Here is a 21,690-nt window from a genome sequence, read left to right on the forward strand (position 1 = left end):
GCGGCGAGTCCCGCGCGCCGCCATCTTAGCCCGGGAGAAAGCGAAGCGGCCGGTGCGGGAGGGGAGCGGAGCGGGCGCGAGGATTCTCTGCTCACCAGCCTACGTCTCTCTGCTCCCGGAGCACCATGAGCGCCGCCGCCGCCGGCCCCAGCTTGCTGCCCCTGCTGGAGACCCTGGAGGACCCGGCCGCCCCGCCGGGGGAGCTCACGGACGCACACCTCACCATCGTGAAGTGAGTGCGGCCGCCCCGCCCCCAGCTCCGACACCCCCGGGCTGGGGCGATGGCGGGAGGGGGTGTAGCTCTGGCACGGCTTTCTGTCGGGGCCGCGAAGCGATGGGCAGGAGGGGAGGGCTCTGCCCTGGGCTCACTCACGTGCGCCCGCCTGGGAGAGGATGCGGGAGCCGCGCGTGTGCAACAGGTGTGAGAGCGGCTGTGTGCGTGGGTAGTGGGGTGCTCCAGGTGAAGGTTAGCGGGGGAGGTGGTGAGCTTGGCGGTGTTACCTGGTTACAGACAGCGGGCGGGTCAGGAGGCATGGCTGGGAGCGTGTGTGTGCAGCCACACGCTGAGCGAAGGGCATGGAGTGTGGGGAATCTCTGCGTGCACCCTGTTGAAGGCAAGGGGGCATATTGGATAGATCCTCAGCGGTACGGCTGTCGGCGAATACCAATGGCCCACTCATGCACGGACAAATTCAAGCAGATTTTTAGCCGGAGGTCAGGGGCGGGGAATACCTGCAAAGTTTAGAAATATTTGGCCATTTGTGAGCAAATGCTTGAGAAATCAAAATGCAAATCAAAATCTTATTTGCAGATGGGCTTTTACGTTTGTCCTTTTTAACTAGCTCCAAATTTCACAAGAAGTGAATGGACAAGTGTCCTGCTTCTTGAGATCAGTGTGCTTTTCTGGTTAGAAAAGCTCAGTTTTTGTATTGTTGGATCCTTCATGATTTCTGTAATATCATATTTTATCAAAGTGTTTGACGTTAGCCTGTTTAACTAAGTTACTGTAGCACCTGGAGAGCCCATTTGAGAGTTGGGGACCCATTATGTAGGTACTGTACAAATAAGTACAAGGATAACATCCCTTCCCTGAAGTTACTCTTGGGGAAAATCAGATAGGCCTTAATCCTGCAGACAGCTATACATAGGTGTCTTTATGCAATTGACTTTAATGAGACTGCTTCCATGCTTAAGTGTTTGCAGGAGTGGGGCCATAATAGAGAGAGAGAAAATGGAATGCTGCTAACTTAACTCTTGGCAAGAAAAGCTTCCTCAGAGTTGCCTTTGGTGATCCCACTTAAGAAAAAATCTGTTTCTCTTTTAAGAAACTGTTCACACATGCCTCAAATTGTAACTGTTAAAATTTACTGCCTCAGTTATGATGTGGTACCTTTACATTTAGGGTTCAATCTTCCATTCAGATATTTGGTGGGGATCACTAGCTATTGTGTATGCATATTCTTTCTAATACTTGGAGCCCAAACTCAAAGCTTGATGTTAGTTTAAAAAAAAGAAAAACTAATTTTTCTTTAAGTCCTTTTGATGTATGGTTTTGTAAAATTTATTTGATTTTCAGTAGCAATTTCAATTTGGTATATGAATAATCTCTAGTTGTTTAGCAGCAAGAGTAGCAAAATATAAAATACACTAATATCTTGCATTCACAATACGGTGATCGGCTATATTAGTCATTCTGCATGGTCACAGGCTTAAAGGTGTGATTTTTCTCTTTCCTCTCCCAACACTTGAGTGCTATTTTCAACTATTTTTTTTTCAAAAAATGTTCATGAAACTGTAACCTTTAGTTAAAAAATAAATAATTTGACAGTATTTTAATATAAACCTTATCATAGGAATATAATGTTTTATATTTGTAAATATGACTTATTTTTTTCTCTCTGCTTCTTGGAGTCGCCTGACCGGGGAGGAAGGAAAAGAGTTCACTGCAGATGTTGGAAAACACTTTTCTCGACTTTGTAAAGTATTTAAGGTGTGTGTTGTGTTCCCTAAAGTTAATTTTGCTGTACAAGGCTAAGTAAATAAAAGTACAAAAGCTTAAGTCACGATCTGGGTTCAGTGTGAGGCTGAATTAATACTGAGCTCATTTAATTTGCAGTCAAGCTGGGTGAGGAAGTAGCCTAATTTTGACCTTGTGAATTAAAGTATCCAGTAAATTGTACTCTCCTGGCTTTTCCTTCACATCATGGAGATTAATCTTTCTGTAGTAAAAGAAGATTTACTTCTTGACTACAAAATGGCTTGCAACAAACATTTCTTGGATGTGAAGGACTGGTTGGGAGGCATGGATGTTTTGCGGTGCAGTCAGGTCGAGTTGAGTTTTCGCAGCAAGGGCTCACTGTCTATTATGATTGTTATAACCAATACTTAAAAATATTTTTAAAACTAAAAAGCAACCCCTACCGTTGTTCCCTCTAAGCTGTGCGCGTGTGCGCGCGTACACAGATCCTAAACCCCGCGCACACCGTGAAACACCACGTGCACAATTTGCACAGAATCACAATAATTTGCACAGAAGAAATTTTTTGCACACACGGCCTGTCAAAAATTAGAGGGAACAAGTCTCCTACTATCCATGCCACTTCTCTGATGCATCCCACAGTAGGCTGGCACTAGTAATCATAAAAACTAAGAATAATGTAATCTGAGGTGTCTGTGTAGTGCATAATGGATGGAATGATTTCAGATTTTTAAGATCACAATCTTTCTTTGTAGTGAATACCCCCATAGCCTGAGTAGTGGAGATCAAGATATTGCTGACATAATATAAAGTTATTTGCAGGTCCTTTTATTCGGACTTCCTTTTTTGGTAACCAGTTCATCTCTATTTTAAGCATGTAATGCTTATTTTATTCAAAATACAATAATAAAAAAATGGATGATTGTTCCCCATTTATGTAAAAATCATTTCAATGCAGATTCTTTTATGTTTTGGAACTTAATTCTGTCACCTGTAAATCTGGACACTTGTTATTGAAGTGTCTTGAAAACCCCAACTAGGTTTTGTAGTTTTAGGTGTGACTTTGTGCTGTAGAAGCTAGGCATAGTTTTCAATTTGCATTTAGGTATAAGAGTTTATTAAGCATGGGATTTTTTTATTGTTCTGTGTTCCATTTCATTGACTTAATCATAACTCAGCTGAGAAGCTACACAATACATAATCATACTTTGTAATTAGTGAGACGACTTGGAGTTTTAATGTCTTTTTTTTTTTTTTGCAGGCACACATTTCTAGTCAAAACTCAGAGCTGAGCAGTGCAGCACTACAAGCTTTAGGATTTTGTGTCTTTAACTCAAAGATTACCTATGAATTATCTGGTAAAAACAAATATTACTAGAACTCCTTCTGTTACCTCGCTTTTGAAATGTGCCTTCATCTGTTTCTTTAATTCTAGATTAAAATTAGGAATTTTTAGGTAACAAGGCAGAGATTTGTAGGTAAAATGTTTGAATTAATTGCTGAGTTGGTTGCAGGTGATGGGAACAGCTTGCCCTGTAGTATAGGCATAATGTAATTAATTCATTGCTCCCAAACTCTCTCAAACTTTATACTATGTCCAATCATCACGTTAATAATGCTGAACATTATTTTTCTTCCAGAGTGCTGTACAAACAGCCTCTTCACTTTCAGCTTTGCTTCTGTTAACAGTTAAAACCATGTAGAACCTGGGATTGGCATATACCATCAAAAAAACGGTGAAATTGACTGTGGCTAAAGTGCTACTAATTGCACAGTGTTTTAAAAAAACACAAACGGGAGAATTAGAGAAATATTTGTTTAGTCTTTTGTGTTTCTTGTAATAGGTACATTTTTTCAGATGGAAATTTGACTTTCAAGTTTATAGTGTTTCAGTTTTCTATAGTGCTAGTGTAGATGGCAACGTACGCATGTACTATTCTACATATTTTTGCCTATTGGTAGTCTATTTTAGTCACTCTTTCTTGGCAAGTTTATTTATATTTAATATAGTTAAAATGTTAGTTACATTTTTGTGGGCTTTGGAATTACGTAGCTGGTCCTGTATTAACATTTGATACGCCCAAGCAAAAGTTTCTTGTGTGACCTAAAAGCTTGCTAAGAAAATGAATAGAATTTGTGAAAACATAATTTGAATGCCATATGTTCTTTTCTGCTTTTTAGCAACTGAAATACAAGAGTTACTTTCAACAGTGAACAGTGTTGCTGTAAAAACTTCAGACAAGAATACACGCACTCGAGCCCTTTGGGTAATCTCTAAGCAGACCTTTCCTTCTGAAATTGTTGGGAAGGAGGTGAGCTTCTTAACTTTTTTTTTTTTTGCCTTTCTCTAATTTTAATAGACAGTTTAGTTAACTTCATCCCTTTGTTCTTCAGGTACCCAATATAATTTCTACACTAGAAACCATACTTACTAAAGGAGATGTATATTCCATGGCTGTTGAATATGAAGCACTAAATGTTGTCATACGGTATGTGAACTGTAATGCTAAACGTTTAAAATACTTATTGAGTCTTTGGAAAAGCCCATTTGAAAAAAGAATCTGTTGGAGGCACTATAGTTTAAGGACAATATTTGACCTACTTTAAAATTGTTAAACATGCTGAGTAATGTTCTCAACGTTGCCTGTATATATTTTTAAAAAATCAGTATGATAAAGTCCAGGTTTTTTATGAACTGTCATAACTACTTATGCTTTTTCTGAAGCCTGCTAGACCATTTAATTTGCAAAATGTCTTTCCAGACCTATAACGTCATCACTGATTTTGATGTGGAAAGGGACACAGTCAGTTAAAAAAAATATTTATTGCTACCATTTTTAACAACTTAAGTTACTAAACTTTTTTTTTAAGTCTATTCTACTTTACACAATTGATTCTTTGTTTTTTCCCTACACCTTTTAGTCACCGTAGAAAATGAAGCTAGACTCAATGAGATGTTTCTAGCATTGGGTGGGAATGTTTACATCCAAAAACTTGTTTTAAGTTCATTACAGTATTTATTATGATACTGTTTTGTACTAGTTTTTAATTACAAAGCCTACATTTTAGGATTAAAACTTACTGCTGAGAGTGTGTTCCTCCCATTGGCATTGTTGGAAATAATAGAAATAGTAGATTTTATCATCAACACTGAGTGAATTTAGTATTCCTGAGAGTGAAGAATTAAGATCATTGGCTTGAAGCGGACATGTTAGGCTCATTGTAAAATACTCTTACCATCTCTACTTACCATCTATCATGGTCCTTTATTTAGCAGAGACAAACTACACAGTTGCACTGAACGATGTGGTGGTGTGTGTGCACACATAAATTCAGTCTTATTGTAGTCTTTATTTTACTTGAGACCTAATCAGTTTGATTTAAGTTCTCTAGAGTGGTGTTTCTGAATGACCGGTTCATGGACTGGCACCTGTTTCTGAGCTCTCCCTGTCACAATTTAGGAAGGCAGCAAGCTGGTCCCGGGTATCAAAAAGATTGAGAGAAACAGTCTCTAAACTGTGTCAGGGAGATCTTAGGGACCGATGTCAGTCCATAGTCCAGGCATTGAGAGAAACTGCTCTAGAGCAAACTGGCTAGTTCACTTAAGTCCGTATGTTAATTGGCCCTTCCAAAATAAACCTTGTAAAGTAGAGAATAATAATTACTACTGTCCACTTGCTACATTTTCCTGATGTATGGAAAACAATTCTGGCTTTAGTTGAGAAGGTTCAATATGTACTTGTTAAACACAAACATTTGACTCAGTGATTTTTGAATAATTACCTACTGTTATTACAAGTAACACCTAAGATTACTATAACTGAAAAGTTAGGTTTTTTTCTGTGTGTTTATATTGTGTATTTGGCAATACTGTGGGCGTTGTTAATTTCCTTCTGAATAATTCAGTTTTCCCCTTGGGTGTATGTTGTGCCTTTCACACAGCAATAGAGATGATAGCTCTCTATTGGACAATAGTGCTCAATAGGAAAATATGATTATAAAATTGGCAGATATCCTCAGAGGTTGCAGGTTTATAGACCTCAAATTAAATGTAACTTAAAAATAATTGACTAGGTTTCAAGTTGAAGATAATCTTTTAACAAGGACATCTGTTCAGAGGTCCTTCAGACTAGCTTTCTTTCCCTTCTAACTTAATGGAAAATTACTTCCGTATAGTATCATCTGCTGCTTTGGGTTATACCATTAAGAACTGGAATCTTAACTTGAACAAAACAAGTGCAGAGGAAGTTGTTCAGAATAAATTTCTCCTTTTTTATCACCCTGGTGAGGCTTTTTGAGGGAAGTATCTGAATTGGTACTTCAGTGATATACTGATATGTAGAGTTTCACTGAGTTAGATTTTCCAGGTGTAATTCAAATTTATTAGAAAATGTTTTGAACAGCATTTTGTTAGTGCATAATACATCTGAATTATAAATGCATATTTGAATAATGCTAGCTAAGGATATTTTTGTTAAGCCCAGCAATAAGTGTAGTGGTTCTATATGTAGTTAATACATGTGTGCTTTGTTGAACTCAGTCTAATGGAACAGACTCCAACCCAAATGGGAGAAGAGGCTGTGAGGTGGGCAAAGCTGATCATTCCTATGGTCGTCCATTCAGCTCATAAGGTGCAGTTACGAGGTGCCGCTGCATTGGAGATGGGAATGCCATTGTTACTTCAGAAACAGCAGGAGGTGGCAGTCATCACTGAACATCTTATGACTACTGTAAGTGGAAAATGCTTTTAAAAACTTCTTTCCCTCAGGATTTTAGAAATCTGTGAGACTTCTAATAATGTTTTTTTTTTATGCTCTTAAAATACCATTTAACTATCTGAATTACCCTATGTACTTGTCTCTGCAACCTTGACTGGAAGGCCATTTCATACTATGATTTTTTCAAAGCATCTGTTACCTTTCGTGAACCAAATTCACATTAACAGTGATAGAACTAAAGGCATATTCAGCTTAGGCAGTGAATAGAAGTGCAAGCTTTCTTAGTGTCTCAGTATGCTTCCACACAGTTTTGGAGGGGACTCTGTCTCCATACCCATTCATTCTTTGATTTGTCTGCTGAGAGTACCAATGAAAGTATTAAGAACTAAGACCATCAGCTAACTTTTCTTAACAGTACTCAAATGGTGGCAACCTATTTTGGCTGTTATCAACATATGCTGGATTTGAACCAGTATCTTGTAGATGAATGGCTCTGTATCATGTTACCAGTCACCTTAGCCAGCCTTGCAAAATTATACTTGCCCAGTGTGAGTAAAGTATCTTCATTTTTTTTTCTATCCTCATTAAGACTAAAGTAAAAGTGAATTAATTTTGTGCCAGATTGTAAACTTTTGTGACAGTTTTGTAAGACTGCCTAAGCCTTACAGAAATCTTTAGGGGCAAGGGCTTTTTATTGTGTGTGCTCAGGGCCAATCATGATGGGGTCCTGGTCAATGATTAGTTAAATAATTACCCACTATTTCTATATTAAGATATATATTAGAAATGGAAAAGGACTGTGTGAGGTCTGCTTTTCTATTCTACTGCATAGTCAAGATAGAGAACTAGTTGTTTAAAAAAAAAAAAAGGGTGAATGGGCTTGCTTGGCATAAAGGGGACCCAAAAGCCCCTGTTCCAGGTGGGTGGTGATGTTTCCATTCCCCCCCAGTGGTTTCCTTCAAGAACTTCCTTACAAACCCTGATGTTGTAAGAGGTGACACTTGGAACAGGAGGAGCATGCTGGTGTGGGGCCATGGCATACGATGTTGCAGCACTGTGGCCTGGTTGGATGCTGTAATTTTCATATACCCTTGGGCCTGTCTAAGTCACTCCAGGGATGACTTCGGCCCCAGAGCAGCCCAGCATTGGGAAGATGCAAAGGTGACCTAAAGCTGCTATATTCCCTCCCACACCTCTGGTGACCTGCAAGTTTTGTGCTGCACCTCTAGTAGCACAGTTAAATCCCACGTTGGGGTCACTTCCTTTTAACTCTTGTCAGTATGGTACAACTGTATTTTAGAAATTGTATTAACTTAAAAATCTTCAGTATAAAAACTTGTAGCTCATTCTATGTGTTTCACTGCACAAGAAAATATAACAACCTTTTATTATCTTCAGAAAGTAATTTCAGAACTGCAAAAGTTATTTTCTGCAAAAAATGAGACCTATGTGTTGAAGTTGTGGCCTTTGTTTGTGAAGCTACTTGGAAAGGTAAGCAGAAGAGTAATAACTTTATTATTTAGGTTCCATGACAATAGATACTGACAGTGTAAATGCTTCATTGTATAAAAACAGTATTATTTTACCTTTAGACACTCCATCGTAGTGGCAGTTTTATCAACTCATTGTTGCAACTGGAAGAACTTGGATTCCGTAGTGGATCACCAGTGGTAAAGAAAATAGCCTTCATTGCATGGAAGAGTCTGATAGATAATTTTGCTTTGAATCCAGGTAGATAAAAATATATTAAACAACTTAAGTTTAATGTTGAGCTAACCAGGAGAAAGGAAAACACCTATTTTACCCATCTTAATCTGGTAGTGCTCAACTATGTACAGGTTAAATATTATCTTTCTAAAAGTGCACATTTCTACTGATTGATGGTTCTTTCTCAGCTCAGTCTTGCTGCACGGTAGAATTACTAAAGTTAAACATTTTTTTTTATAGTAGTTTAATTGGGCCAAGCACAGATAGCAATGAGAGGACACAAGGTTACACTACAGTTCTTCATTTTGTGCTACATGGATTTATTACCGGGAACGGTGGTTAAGGAATCTGGAGATTTGAGAAATTACTTCTGTAATCAGTACTGAGACTTAAACAAGCCTGTTTAAATTCAGCGTGCATCCTGACTACTTTATAAAAGATCCTTTGTAAGATTGGACCGTTCTCTCTGGGATACTTACTCTGAAGGAAAATGAGGAGACAAAAATGAAAGTGTCTTAAATTAGTAAAATTTCATTTAAATTCTCACTGAAGTGTTTATTCTCCACCCTCATTATTAGATTTGGCAGAATTAATTTTTTTAAATAATCTGTATGGTTAATATTGATTATTTTTAAGCATTTATTTTTATTGATTTAAATTTTTCCAGTTGCATGAGATTATGGGGCTCTGTCAACAATTATTTAATTATACTTGATGCTGTGATTCAAAATGTTAAAGCTTTATAACAGTTAAAACGCAAATTGTCAACATCACTTTTGTCAAAATATACAAAGTAAATATCCTTAAATCAAACTCCTAAGTTCTCAAGCAGCATTTTTCTTTCTTTGCCTATCTGTAAATTTTGATGATTATAAATGGAAGTATTTTTTGGTCAATTTACGTGTATATGGTAAAATTGACATTTACCAGGAAAAAGCTAATCCTTCCAAGGCTATTTAAAATAGATCATTTAGCAATGCTTCAGTTCTGCTAAAGAAATTACAGATAGGATTATTGGTGGTAACGTGGCTTAATTTTCCAGGACAAATAAGGAATCTAAGTCAAAACCCTAGCATTCTGTGGTTCTGTAGCATACAATATTTATCTCATACTAGTGAAATGACTAAATGCATCTTCTCTGTTCTTTTGTATGCTTTATGTGGAGTCAAGAAAAAACTGTCTGGATTTGCTTTGCCACTTCTCCAGAATATAAAGGCTAATTAAACTGGGAAATTAAAGCTTTGTCAAAAGTAACTAATAGCCAAGCCATGTAGACACTTCACTGCTATTGTGAACGTTTGTGACCTCAGACATGTCTATATCTGATTTAAGATCTGTCAGCCTGATGCAGTTGCTCAAATGTACAAGTAGAGTTTATTTGTTGTCTTATTTTCCTATTACAATGTCAAATGTTGTTTGAATGACTTTTTCCTTTCCACATCCAACAAGAGTAGATCTTCCTCCTCCATGCATCTACTGGAGTTAAGATAGCTTGGGGAAACACCTGCTATTTTCATTTAGAAAGCTCTGTTTGTAGAACAATCAGCAATGGAGCACTACCCTACTAACCACTCTTCTTCAAATTAACAACCTTTACCTATTAGCCAGTAATCTATAACAAATTGCAGTGTATTTTCACTTTAATATTTTGAAATTTTGGAGCTCTCCCTTGCCTTTTTGTTGTTTACAGACACCATATGGAGAGCTCTACACTGTCCTCATTTTAGCTGAATGGTGGTGGATTGATGCTGAAGCAGCCAGGAAGGCCCACTCCAAATACAGTGAGGTGCTTTCGGCACAGCACTCTTCTTATAGTGTTGCTAATGCTGTATTTGGCAGGTTCTGTCTTTCTGAGCCTGGTCAGCCCTGCACCCTGATGCTGTTTTACCTTTGCTGGCAAGTCTTTTTGTCCTGTGTCAACATGCTAAACATGACATTCAAGCTAAGGAGTGAATACTGGTTCTCTCCCCTTTTCCTCCTTTATTGGATGCTAGAGTTGAAGGGACCTGGCTATTTCCAAAACAGTTCCTCTAAAAACCAGTTGCAAACAGGTGCTAGTGAATACTGCAACTTGAATCTATTTCCAAATTTGAGCTAGTAAAAATAATATTTCAGAAAGGTGAAGGACAGTAGCCTAACAAATCTGGTGATAAAATAATGGAGAGTTTTCCAATGTAAGGGTTTATAAATCTTTACCACCAGATAATAAATCCAGCATTTTGAGGGTAACATGATTGTTTTTCAAGACAGATGTTGCAGGCGCCTCCTTGGCAAAATCCCAGCTGATTTTTCCTAAAAGAGGCACCCTTAGGAAAAACTTGGGCTCTGGCTTTTCAATCCCTATAACTTTGATGGGGTAACTATTAACATATGAGCTGTAGAGGGCATTTTTTATGTTCATAACCAATAGCACCACTTCCATAGACTCTCCCATGTTCGCCTCTTGAGCTGTGAAATTCAACAGCACTGATGGATGGTATATATGGCTCTTCCCTTGGAAAGTAGACAAGCAATTATACAATTCTGCTTTGTGAAAAACTTGAATTGAGAGACCTTTTTGGAGAAAAGCTTGAGAAAATGATGACAGATTCCATAGACGACAATTACATCTTTTCCACTGTTGATGAAGACGGGGCTCACAAGGTTTTCTCCCATGCATCCTGAAAATATTTTGAGATGATGATCAGGTTAAACAGGAATAAATTATGGAATCCAAACAGAGGCATAGCCAGACAGGAGTGACTGCCCATCTTCCTCCATCGCCAATTACTGCTGGAGGAGTATCTTATAATATATCTTCCCTCATCTACCAGTGGATCCAAGGGACAGGTCAGCCACAGACATACACTTACACTATAATCAGTGTGTCTGTATAGTCTAGAAGAAAGTTAAAGATCTCCCATCTTACTTCTCAGCCTTACTGGCACAATATCTATAGAAATGTTCATCTGAGGTAACTAAAGATATTTTTATTGGGCACTACGTTGTTTTGTGAGCAAGATCAGAGTTAGCTTCTCAAGTGATTAGCACGGCGAGAGAACAAATGTCACTTCTACTCGAAACACAGATGACTGATACCAGCCCTTTAGATTGGGGAACACATACTGACTCTCATGTTGTCTGTGGCACTTAGACACAAGGCTACAAATTCAGGCTTCAAATTTTCCTACTTTCCCTCAAGTAAATACTGTTGATGTTAAATAACAATCACTATTTCTTTTTATTGGCACCCAAAGTATATTGGTTTTAGAAATTCTTGCACGGAATCTCTTGGTTTTAGAGTTTAATCCCAAATAGTGAAAGGATGGTGGGATTGGGAGACAGCCATAAGGAACTGAGTAGTAGAGTTAGAATAAGGATAGCGGTCATTCTAATTTATTTGGTTAGCGAGTTCTATGATATGGGTCTAGCTCCTTTTTGAAATTGCCTCCCTTTCTCAAGAGATTGCTCCAACAGTTTAATTGTTTCAGCAGAATGTAGCTGTGATCAGATTTCCCAAGTACAGAGAGAGAGATTCTCGGGTTGCTAGGGCTATTTCTATAGAAGGCTTTAAATAATAGGAAAGAGATCTTGAACTGGATACTGCTTTCAAGAATGAGCTAGTGCAGGAAGTGGAGCATTGATATGCTCTTTGATTATCACAGTAGAGCCTCGCTTCCAAAGTTTCAACATCATCTCTCTCAAATTCTGCTGCCCACAAATGGACCTTTCGATATTTTCTCAAATACAAGTTGAGCAGGTGTTCTAGGGGGAGTTAAGTCCAGCAGCCTTGAACACTTTTACAGGCACTGCTGAGTAAGTCAGGTTTCTTCTTCTCATTCTACATGTATCCAAAATAAAAGAGCAGCTACAGTGTGAACTGGATGTGTGAAGAACCTTGAGAGCATAGATTAGCTGTACCAGAGATCTTCAGGCTGTGCTCTTTCATTCAAATTACAGAGGTCAAATAGCTTCAATTCAGTATATCCATATGACTTTGATAATACATCAAGAAAACATATACCAATATTGGCAACCCAGCTCAATATTGATCTTTTAGAGTGAGCTGAATGCTTTGTTTCCAGCAGAAGAAATATGCAAAGTTGTAACTTAAGCCCTGATTTGCACCTTCCTCAGGCATCATAAATTAGATTTTGTTTTTCTCCTATTCCTTCAGGAGACAACTCCCCTAAGTTTTCATTGCATAAATTATCCCTATTAGCTAAATTTTTCAGGCTTTTTTTTTTTGATACCATAGTTTTCCTTTTCCACTTTCCTTGATTTGTCATTGCTGTAGCCAAGTCTTGCCAAATCGTGATTCAGATAAGAGGGGGATTCCTTATTAGTTAATTTCTTTTCTGCCATTTAACATCTGCTAATTTGGATCATTTATCAAAACTAGCTTTTTTTAGGCTTGGATTCTTTTCTTCCAGGATTTGTAGGGAAAAGCTATTTTTCCTTCCTTTTATTCCTCTTTGAGTACTTTTTAACAAAATTCCTTTTTCATTGTTAACTGCTAAACAGTTTCAGAAGTACTTGTTCTGGCAGGCTCCTGTTGGAAAATGGAAACAAGTTTTTCCTGCCGACTGCGTTGATAGGACTGAGTACCTAGAAAACGTCCTGATGGAGAAGACTGATTCTTGCTGAATTAGTGAATGTGTTAATTGAAAGAAAAGAACCTAACAGTTTAGAAATTGCCCTTTATTGTGCTGCAAAATAATTTAGACTTTTTATAGCATTTTTAAAAATGTGTTTTTTGTTCCTCAAGATATATTGTGCAGTGCAAAAAGGCTGAAATTGCTAATGCAGCCATTGAGCTCTATCCATGTGAGAACAGAGGCTTTGGCACTGACGAAACTGGAGGTCTGGTGGTATTTACTGGTGAGGCTTGGACCTCAGCTGCCTGCCAACTTTGAACAGGTAACAAACGCAAATAGTTTTAGCATAGTAGTTGACAGCCTATGTTTTGTTCATATAAAACTGAAACTTGCTTTATGATTATCTCCTTTCTGTAGCTGTTTATCTGGACTCTCTGTAATCTTTAGCCATAAAGCAATTATTAAAAGGATACTGTTACTCTTGTAGACACCAAACCTGACATGCTTCCAAAAATTTAAGCTGGTAGGTCAATATAAAAGAACAGTTTGTACTAATGGTACACATGGAGGTCTAAATTAACTATCAAGAGGAATTATCTGAATGTCACTGTGGACTGCTCAGTTAAATCCTCTACTCAATACACAGCAGTAGTGAGACAAAATACACTTTCTATAAGGGATAAAATGGAAAATATTGACATTTTCACTATATAAGTCCATTCTCCTACAACACTGTGTTCAGTTCTCATCATCCTGCCTCCATCTGGAAAATTTTCTATGTGAAAAGAGCCTGAGAAGATCAGGATTTGTTAACTTGGAAAATGTAAGAGGGGATATAAAAAAAACTTAATGGTATAGCAAAGGTAGATCAAACACTTCTGTTGTCCTTGCTCAGAATACACAAAGGCATTCAATGGACAAATAGAAAATACATCTAGTATTTGGCAGCCTGTTTATAAAGTAGTATTCTTAGCAAGGAGCAGTAGTTACCCTGATCTTTGTGATATGCATTTATTCTCAGTTAACTTCTATGTGAACATAAGAGCTGACATACTTTGTCAGTGATGGTCTGACTTGCTCAGTATCTTGTCTCCGACAGTGGCCTGTACCAGAGCTTCAGGGCAGTTACGGAGCAATCCACCCGTCTTCATTCCTAGCTTCTGGTAGTTAGATGTTAAGGATAGCCCTGAGCATGGTTACATCCCTGACCACCTTGCCATTAATGGACCTATACTCCATGAACTTACTCATCTCTTTTTCAAAGTTTAAAAAGACACTCTGTTTTTGAAATTCAAATAGATTTCAAGTAAATAGCAGTTTTATGTATTCTATCTGCTCTTGAGTCTTCCTGCTAGTTTTTTATGGGTTTATAATCACAGCAGCCTATTTTTTCTATAGACTCATACAAACAAACACAACTGATTAGTGTGTGTCACATGCACAACAAAAAAGACCATTTTTTAAAAAAAATCTTTCAATTATAGTAATGCAGGTATAGTTTGTAATAGTAGGCAAATAATTCTATGTTTAAGAACAGTGAAGTTGGTGTTTTAATGTCTTCGTTTTCACCTATAAAGCCCTAAATGGTTTGGGCTTTAGCTACATGGAAAACGACAGTCTCTCAAGTGATACCACAGCAGTTGTGATAGAGTGGAGTCAAGTTTACAGCCCCCTAGTCAGAAAGGGATCGGGCTGATGTGTTATTTTTGAGGGGTTCACTTTCTATATCAAGTTGAATATGGACTTGGTGGACCTGCAAGACAAACGTTTTCCCCGAATTGTTTGGGAAGGGTTGACTTAGTGGTAGCGATGGAGTGAGGCTTGTTCTGGAATTAGGCTTTTCAGTTAGATTAATTTTAATGCCTTTTTGACATGTTTTGACTGACTCTAGTAATGAACCTAGAGATTTTGATAAATGGAAAACTACTTAAATAGTAGTATAATTGGACTGAGCACATAAAACGAACTGTTAGCACTGGGTTTCATAATTCAATCAAATTATATTCCAGGATGTGATTAACTGAAAATCTTTTGTTTCTTATCTTATGCTTTTGATCTACCTATAGAAAAGATTAGAAAACCGTATGGAAAAATTGCAAACTGCACTGTCTCAGTAACATCTCATTTGAAATTATTTAACTTTCATTTGATGATATTGGAAAACTTTACTGATTTGGTAGTCATTAAAATAAAGCTGCTATATATCAGAAATAACTTTTTAAATGAGTAGCTTACAGTGTAGACGCCAACTTCTTCTGGTGCCGGTGGGTGCTCGACCCGCCTCTGCCCCCGCCCCGACTCCACCCCTGCCACGCCCCCTCCTACCCCCATTCCAACCCCTTCCCCAAATCCCCGTCCTGGCCCTGCCTCTTCCCTGCCTTCTTCCCTGAGCGCGCCACATTCCCGCTCCTCCCCCCTCCTTCTCAGAGCTTACTACAGCTGTTTGGCGGCGGCAAGCACTGGGAGGTAGGCGGAGGAGCGGGGACGTGGTGCACTCAGGGGAGGAGGCAGAGCAGAGGGGGTGGGGGGCAAGGAGGGGAGCTTGGTTGCCGGTGGGTGCAGAGAACCCACTAATTTTTCCCCGTGGGTGCTCCAGCCCTGGGGTACCTACGGAGTTGGCGTCTATGGCTTACAGAGTAGTTTAGTCTTTTTATGATTCTACTTTCTCCTCAGACAAGATATGATGCGGATTTGAGACTAAATGTACTCTTTAATTCCTCTTCATGTGTGTCATACACACAATCACTGAGGTTTGGTGTCTTTGCAGGTTTGTGTTCCATTAATCCAAAGCACTTTAAGTCTAGATTCTTCTGTTGTACCTCAAGGAACTCCCTCTCGTGCAGCAGTCAATCAGAGTTTAGCCACAGCAACGTCTGCACAGAAATCAGGTACAAAATAAGCCCTGCTTCTGAATATAATTCAAATGCTGGAACTAAGTTAAAAATAAATTTAAGTGTTAGTAGTATCTCACTAGTGAGAAGCAATAGCAAGCGATATATTGATACTGCACATTCATATCAGTCTACTGATCTAGAATAATTTAGTAGCTAGTTAAACGAAGAAAACTTTGTATCTGTTTTAAGCCTACAAAACTATTCAGATCCGAGAATGCGGGAAAGAATTCCTTGGTGCACTGCATTGTACCTAGGTATTGCAGGTATTCTTTGTCCTGTGTCTGTAAACATCATTTTATATTAATTTATATTTTATATTTATATATAATTAAGTTACATTTGTTCATTTGCATACTGTGTGGTATTCTTGTCAGCCATAAGCAAATTCATCAGGGACCTCATGAGATCTATTGTGCGTATATCATGATGCAGTTTGGATCGATGTTTGCCAGGGATGGAATAAACCATTCTCAGTTCTAAATTACTTTCATGTTTAAGTCTAGTTAAGCCATTCATTTAACCTTAACGTGTAATTATTTTTAGTAGCTGTAACTGTTGTATAAATCTCTATCTCAGTTGAGGCTTTTTTGAAAACAAGTAGATTTAAATTTTAAGGTTATGTAAAATAGTTTTAGTTGAAATAGAGTGAAGGATAAAACATGTGACCTTCTAAAAATTGTTCTAAGATAGTTAAGTGATCTGCAGAATTAAACTTGCATGCTTAAATATTAGGTGATGAATGCTTCAAATTCCAGCATCAAAGCACCAGTCTTATTTTTTTCCCCCTCTTTTCCAGATCCCCTAAGAGCAGAACCTTTTCCCCTCCCGTATCTCTCCTTCACCCCAATCACCAGCTTCTTTACATGGGAAACCTTTCCTTTCCCCACTATGCATTTGGTTGGTATATCACAACTATTAATATTAGTCTGGAGTCTGCCTATTAGTGGTAAGGTAAGTCTAATTTGGAAACATTGAGGTCTGACTAGTGACAATCTTAAATCTTATAAAATGGGAAAAATATTTTCCTATCCACTATAGGCAGACTTCACACTTAAACAATGATGTATCTGATTTTTACGAGCAGACTTCGTGCTGGTCACTAGGGAGGGGTCATATGGAAGGGAAGGGAAAGCTAAGTATGAGGCATAGGAAGAGAATAGGTTCTCTTCAGACCTGGAAAACAAGACCGACAAAAATACATGTTAACAGTAACAAATCTGTCAAAAAGGCAGATTTTTGTTTTTTAATTGGCTAAAATAACTTTTTGAAAAATTGTTAAAAAAAATTAATCTTGAGCTAAAACCTCAAGGTAAGCAGTCCTGAAGCAAACTTCTAAAGTTACGTAGTTAGGACCCTGTCATAAATATAAAGGGAAGGGTAAACATCTTTAAAATCCCTCCTGGCCAGAGGAAAAATCCTTTCACCTGTAAAGGGTTAAGAAGCTAGGATAACGTCGCTGGCACCTAACCAAAATGACCATTGAGGAGACAAGATACTTTCAAAAGCTGCGGGGAGGGAGAAGACAAATCTCTGTCTGTCTGTCTGTGTGATGCTTTTGCGGGGGACAGAACAGGAATGGAGTCTTAGAACTTAGTAAGTAATCTAGCTAGTTATGCATTAGATTATGATTTCTTTAAATGGCTGAGGAAATAAGCTGTGCTGAATAGAATGGATATTCCTGTCTGTGTGTCTTTTTGTAACTTAAGGTTTTGCCTAGAGGGATTCTCTATGTTTTGAATCTAATTACCCTGTAAGGTATTTACCATCCTGATTTTACAGAGGTGATTCTTTTTTACTGTTTCTTCTATTAAAATTCTTCTTTTCAAGAACTGAATGTTTTTTTTTCATTGTTCTTAAGATCCAAGGATTTGGGTCTGTGGTCACCTATGCAAATTGGTGAGGATTTTTACCAAACCTTCCCCAGGAAGTGGGGTGCAAGGATTGGGAGGATTTTGGGGGGGAAAGATGTTTCCAAACAATGCTTTCCTAATAAAATAAACCCGGATAAACGTTTGGTGGTGGCAGTGGAAGTCCAAGGGCAAAGGGTAAAATAGTTTGTACCTTGGGGAAGTTTTAACCTAAGCTGGTAAAAGTAAGCTTAGGAGGTTTTCATGCAGGTCCACACATCTGTACCCTAGAGTTCAGAGGGTGGAAGGAAGCTTGACAGACCTTATCAAATTCACAGCCATGAAGAATGCGTCACAGACCCTGAAATCTGGTCTCTTTTGTGCTTTTACTCTATACTATACAGATTTCACTGGGGAGACAAGCGTTTCTCAAATTGGGGGTCCTGACCTAAAAGGGAGTTGCAGGGGGTCGTGGTATCGCCACCCTTACTTCTGCTCTGCCTTCGGCCGCACAGCTTTGGAGAGTGGTGGCTGCTGACTGAGGGCACAGCTCTACAGGCAGCAGCCTAGAAGTAAGGGTAGCAATACCATACCATGCCATCCTTCTGCGCTGCTGGTGGTGGCTTTGCCTTCAGAGCTGGACTTCTGGCCAGCAGCCACCACTCTCCAGCTGCCCCGTTCTGAAGGCAGCATCGCCGTCAGCAGCAGCACAGAAGTAAGGGTAGCAGTACTGTGATCCCCCCCACGGTGCCTTTTTGGGTCAGGCCCCTACAATTACAACATCTGAAATTTCAGATTTAAATAGCTGAAATAATGAAATTTACGATTTTTTAAATCCTGTGAGTGTGAAATTGCGCAAAATGGACTGTGAATTTGGTAGGGCCTTATACATACTATAAACTCCTTAAAATAAAGGATTCTAATGAAAACTGATAGTTTCTTAAATAAAGCATTGCTAGTAGTTACTTACTATAATGGGAATTTTTGGCCAGGAAGAGATTGCTTTGTGGCTAAAACACAAAGCTGGGAGTCTGGAGATTTGAATTGTATTCCTGGCTTTACCACAGTGCTAAGTCTGAAATTGTTCTCTTTCCCCATTTGTAAAATTGTCAGACTTAATTTTTATATTTATTATTTTGGATCTGTGTTTTCACTTTAAAATGGTTCATTTGAATGTAGTTACGATATAGTCACAACAATTGTGTTTTTCTTTTCCTTAGGTTCTTATCCATTTGGAAGTCCAGTCACTCCAAGGATAAACCTGAATTCTAGTGTATCAGGGATCATAGTGATCCCCTCAATTCAACTTTTGGGAATTGAAATGCTGCTTCACTTCCTGATGGGGCCAGAAGTTTTGGCTTTTTCTAAGCAAAACAAACTTTTACTTAATCTAGGTATTTGCACTACATTTTTCAAAGCACTCTTGATACTACTCTTGGTAGTTTGAAATGATTACTTTGAATTTTCCATAATATTTTGCTAAACCTAAAGATGTACATAATAGATAAGATACTTAAAATAATTAATTGCAGATCCTAATCTTTTGCTTAATATTTGGAGCTATTTTTATCATATGTTAATATAGAACACTTAACAACATAAAAACAGAACATAAGAATGGCCATACTGGGTTAGACCAAAGGTCCATCCAGCCCAGTATCCTGTCTACCGACAGTGGCCAGTCCCAGGGGGAATGAACCTAACAGGTAATGATCAAGTGATCTCTCTCCTGCCATCCATCTCCACCCTCTGACAAACAGAGGCTAGAGACACCATTCCTTACCCATCCTGGCTAATAGCCATTAATGGACTTAACCTCCATGAATTTATCCAATTCTCTTTTAAACCCTGTTATAGTCCTATCCTTCACAACCTCCTCAGGCAAGGAGTTCCGCAGGTTGACAGTGTGCTGAGTGAAGAAGAACTTCCTTTTATTTGTTTTAAACCTGCTGCCCATTAGTTTCATTTGGTGGCCCCTGGTTCTTGTATTATGGGAACAAGTAAATAACTTTTCCTTATTCACTTTTTCCACACCACTCATGATTTTATATTCCTCTATCATTTCGCCCCTTAGGCTCCTCTTTTCCAAGCTGAAAAGTCCTAGCCTCTTTAATCTCTCTTCATATGGGACCCGTTCCAAACCCCTAATCATTTTAGTTGCCCTTCTCTGAACCTTTTCTGATGCTAGTATATCTTTTTTGAGATGAGGGGACCACATCTGTACGCAGTATTCAAGATGTGGGTGTACCGTGGATTTATATACGGGCAATACGATATTCTCCATCTTATTCTCTATCCCTTTTTTAATGATTCCTAACATCCTGTTTGCTTTTTTGACTGCTGCTGCACACTGCGTGGACGTCTTCAGAGAACTATTCACGATGACTCCAAGATCTCTTTCCTGATTTAGTTGTAGCTAAATTTGCCCCCATCATATTGTATGTATAGTTGGGGTTATTTTTTCCAATGTGCATTACTTTACATTTATCCACATGAAATTTCATTTGCCATTGTGTTGCCCAATCACTTATTTTTGTGAGATCTTTTTGAAGTTCTTCACAGTCAGCTTTGGTCTTAACTATCTTGAGCAGTTTAGTATCATCTACAAACTTTGCCACCTCACTATTTTACCGTTTTCTCTAGATCATTTATGAATAAGTTGAATAGGATTGGTCCTAGGACTGACCCTTGGGGAACACCATTAGTTACCCCTCTCCATTCTGAAAATTGACCATTTATTCCTACCCTTTGTTCCCTGTCTTTTAACCCGTTCTCAGTCCATGAAAGGATCTTCCCTCTTATCCCATGACAACTTAATTTATGTAAGAGTCTTTGGTGAGGGACCTTGTCAAAGGCTTTCTGGAAATCTAAGTACACTATTGTCCACTGGATCCCCTTTGTCCACATGTTTGTTGACCCCTTCAAAGAACTCTAATAGATTAGTAAGACATGATCTCCCTTTACAGAAACCATGTTGACTTTTGTGCAACAATTTGTTCTTCTATGTGTCTGGCAATTTTATTCTTTACTATTGTTTCAACTAATTTGCCCGGTACTACTGATAGACTTACTGGTCTGTAATTGCCAGGATCACCTTTAGAGCCCTTCTTAAATATTGGCGTTACATTAGCTATCTTCCAGTCATTGGGTACAGAAGCTGATTTAAAGGACAGGTTACAAACCATAGTTAATAGTTCTGCAATTTCACATTTGAGTTCTTTCAGAACTCTTGGGTGAATGCCATCTGGTCCCAGTGACTTGTTACTGTTAAGTTCGAAAACCTCCTCTAGTGACACTTCAATCTGTGACAATTCCTCAGATTTGTCACCTACAAAAGACGGCTCAGGTTTGGGAATCTCCCTAACATCCTCAGCCATGAAGACTGAAGCAAAGAATTCATTTAGTTTCTCTGCGATGACCTTATTGTCTTTAAGTGCTCCTTTTGTATCTCGATCGTCCAGGGGCCCCACTGGTTGTTTAGCAGGCTTCCTGCTTCTGATGTACTTAAAAAAATTTTATTACCTCTTGAGTTTTTGGCTAGCTGTTCTTCAAACTCCTTTTTGGCTTTTCTTATTACATTTTTACATTTAATTTGGCAGTGTTTATGCTCCTTTCTATTTACTTCACTAGGATTTGACATCCACTTTTTAAAAGATGCCTTTTTATTTCTCACTGCTTTATTACATGGTTGTTAAGCCACGGTGGCTCTTTTTTAGTTCTTTTACTGTGTTTTTTTAATTTGGGGTATACATATAAGTTGAGCCTCTATTATGGTGTCTTTGAAAAGTGTCCATGCAGCTTTCATGGACTTCACTGTAGTTATTGTACCTTTTAATTTCTGTTTAACTAACTTAAAGAACACACTCTACTTGATTTTTCTTTTAGGCTATCTCTTGAAAACTCTTGACTGTAAAAAAATAATAATAATAATCCACATGTGGTATGTCAGATTTGTTTTCTGTTTTCTCC

At 38.3% G+C, this 21,690-nt stretch overlaps 1 protein-coding gene across 5 annotated transcripts in view; it reads left to right on the plus strand.

Annotated features, from left to right (window-relative positions):
• Positions 1 to 21,690, plus strand: part of RIF1 (replication timing regulatory factor 1) — a 58,191-nt gene continuing 36,501 nt past the window's right edge. For 2 of the 5 annotated variants that reach the window (XM_048869318.2, XM_048869319.2), the window contains exons 1-11: positions 1 to 232; positions 1,912 to 1,990; positions 3,240 to 3,336; positions 4,160 to 4,290; positions 4,373 to 4,467; positions 6,519 to 6,708; positions 8,095 to 8,187; positions 8,289 to 8,427; positions 13,151 to 13,302; positions 15,748 to 15,868; positions 18,942 to 19,115. In XM_048869318.2, the coding sequence (XP_048725275.2) occupies positions 126 to 232; positions 1,912 to 1,990; positions 3,240 to 3,336; positions 4,160 to 4,290; positions 4,373 to 4,467; positions 6,519 to 6,708; positions 8,095 to 8,187; positions 8,289 to 8,427; positions 13,151 to 13,302; positions 15,748 to 15,868; positions 18,942 to 19,115 (1,378 nt within the window). In that variant the 5' untranslated portion in view covers positions 1 to 125. Of the gene's footprint in view, positions 233 to 1,911; positions 1,991 to 3,239; positions 3,337 to 4,159; positions 4,291 to 4,372; positions 4,468 to 6,518; positions 6,709 to 8,094; positions 8,188 to 8,288; positions 8,428 to 13,150; positions 13,303 to 15,747; positions 15,869 to 17,215; positions 17,468 to 18,941; positions 19,116 to 21,690 lie in introns of those variants that run through there. The other 3 variants (XM_048869321.2, XM_048869323.2, XM_048869322.2) reach the window with 3 other exon arrangements.

This window comes from Caretta caretta, chromosome 11, assembly GCF_965140235.1.
Source record: "Caretta caretta isolate rCarCar2 chromosome 11, rCarCar1.hap1, whole genome shotgun sequence".
NCBI classification, from domain to species: Eukaryota; Metazoa; Chordata; order Testudines; family Cheloniidae; genus Caretta; species Caretta caretta.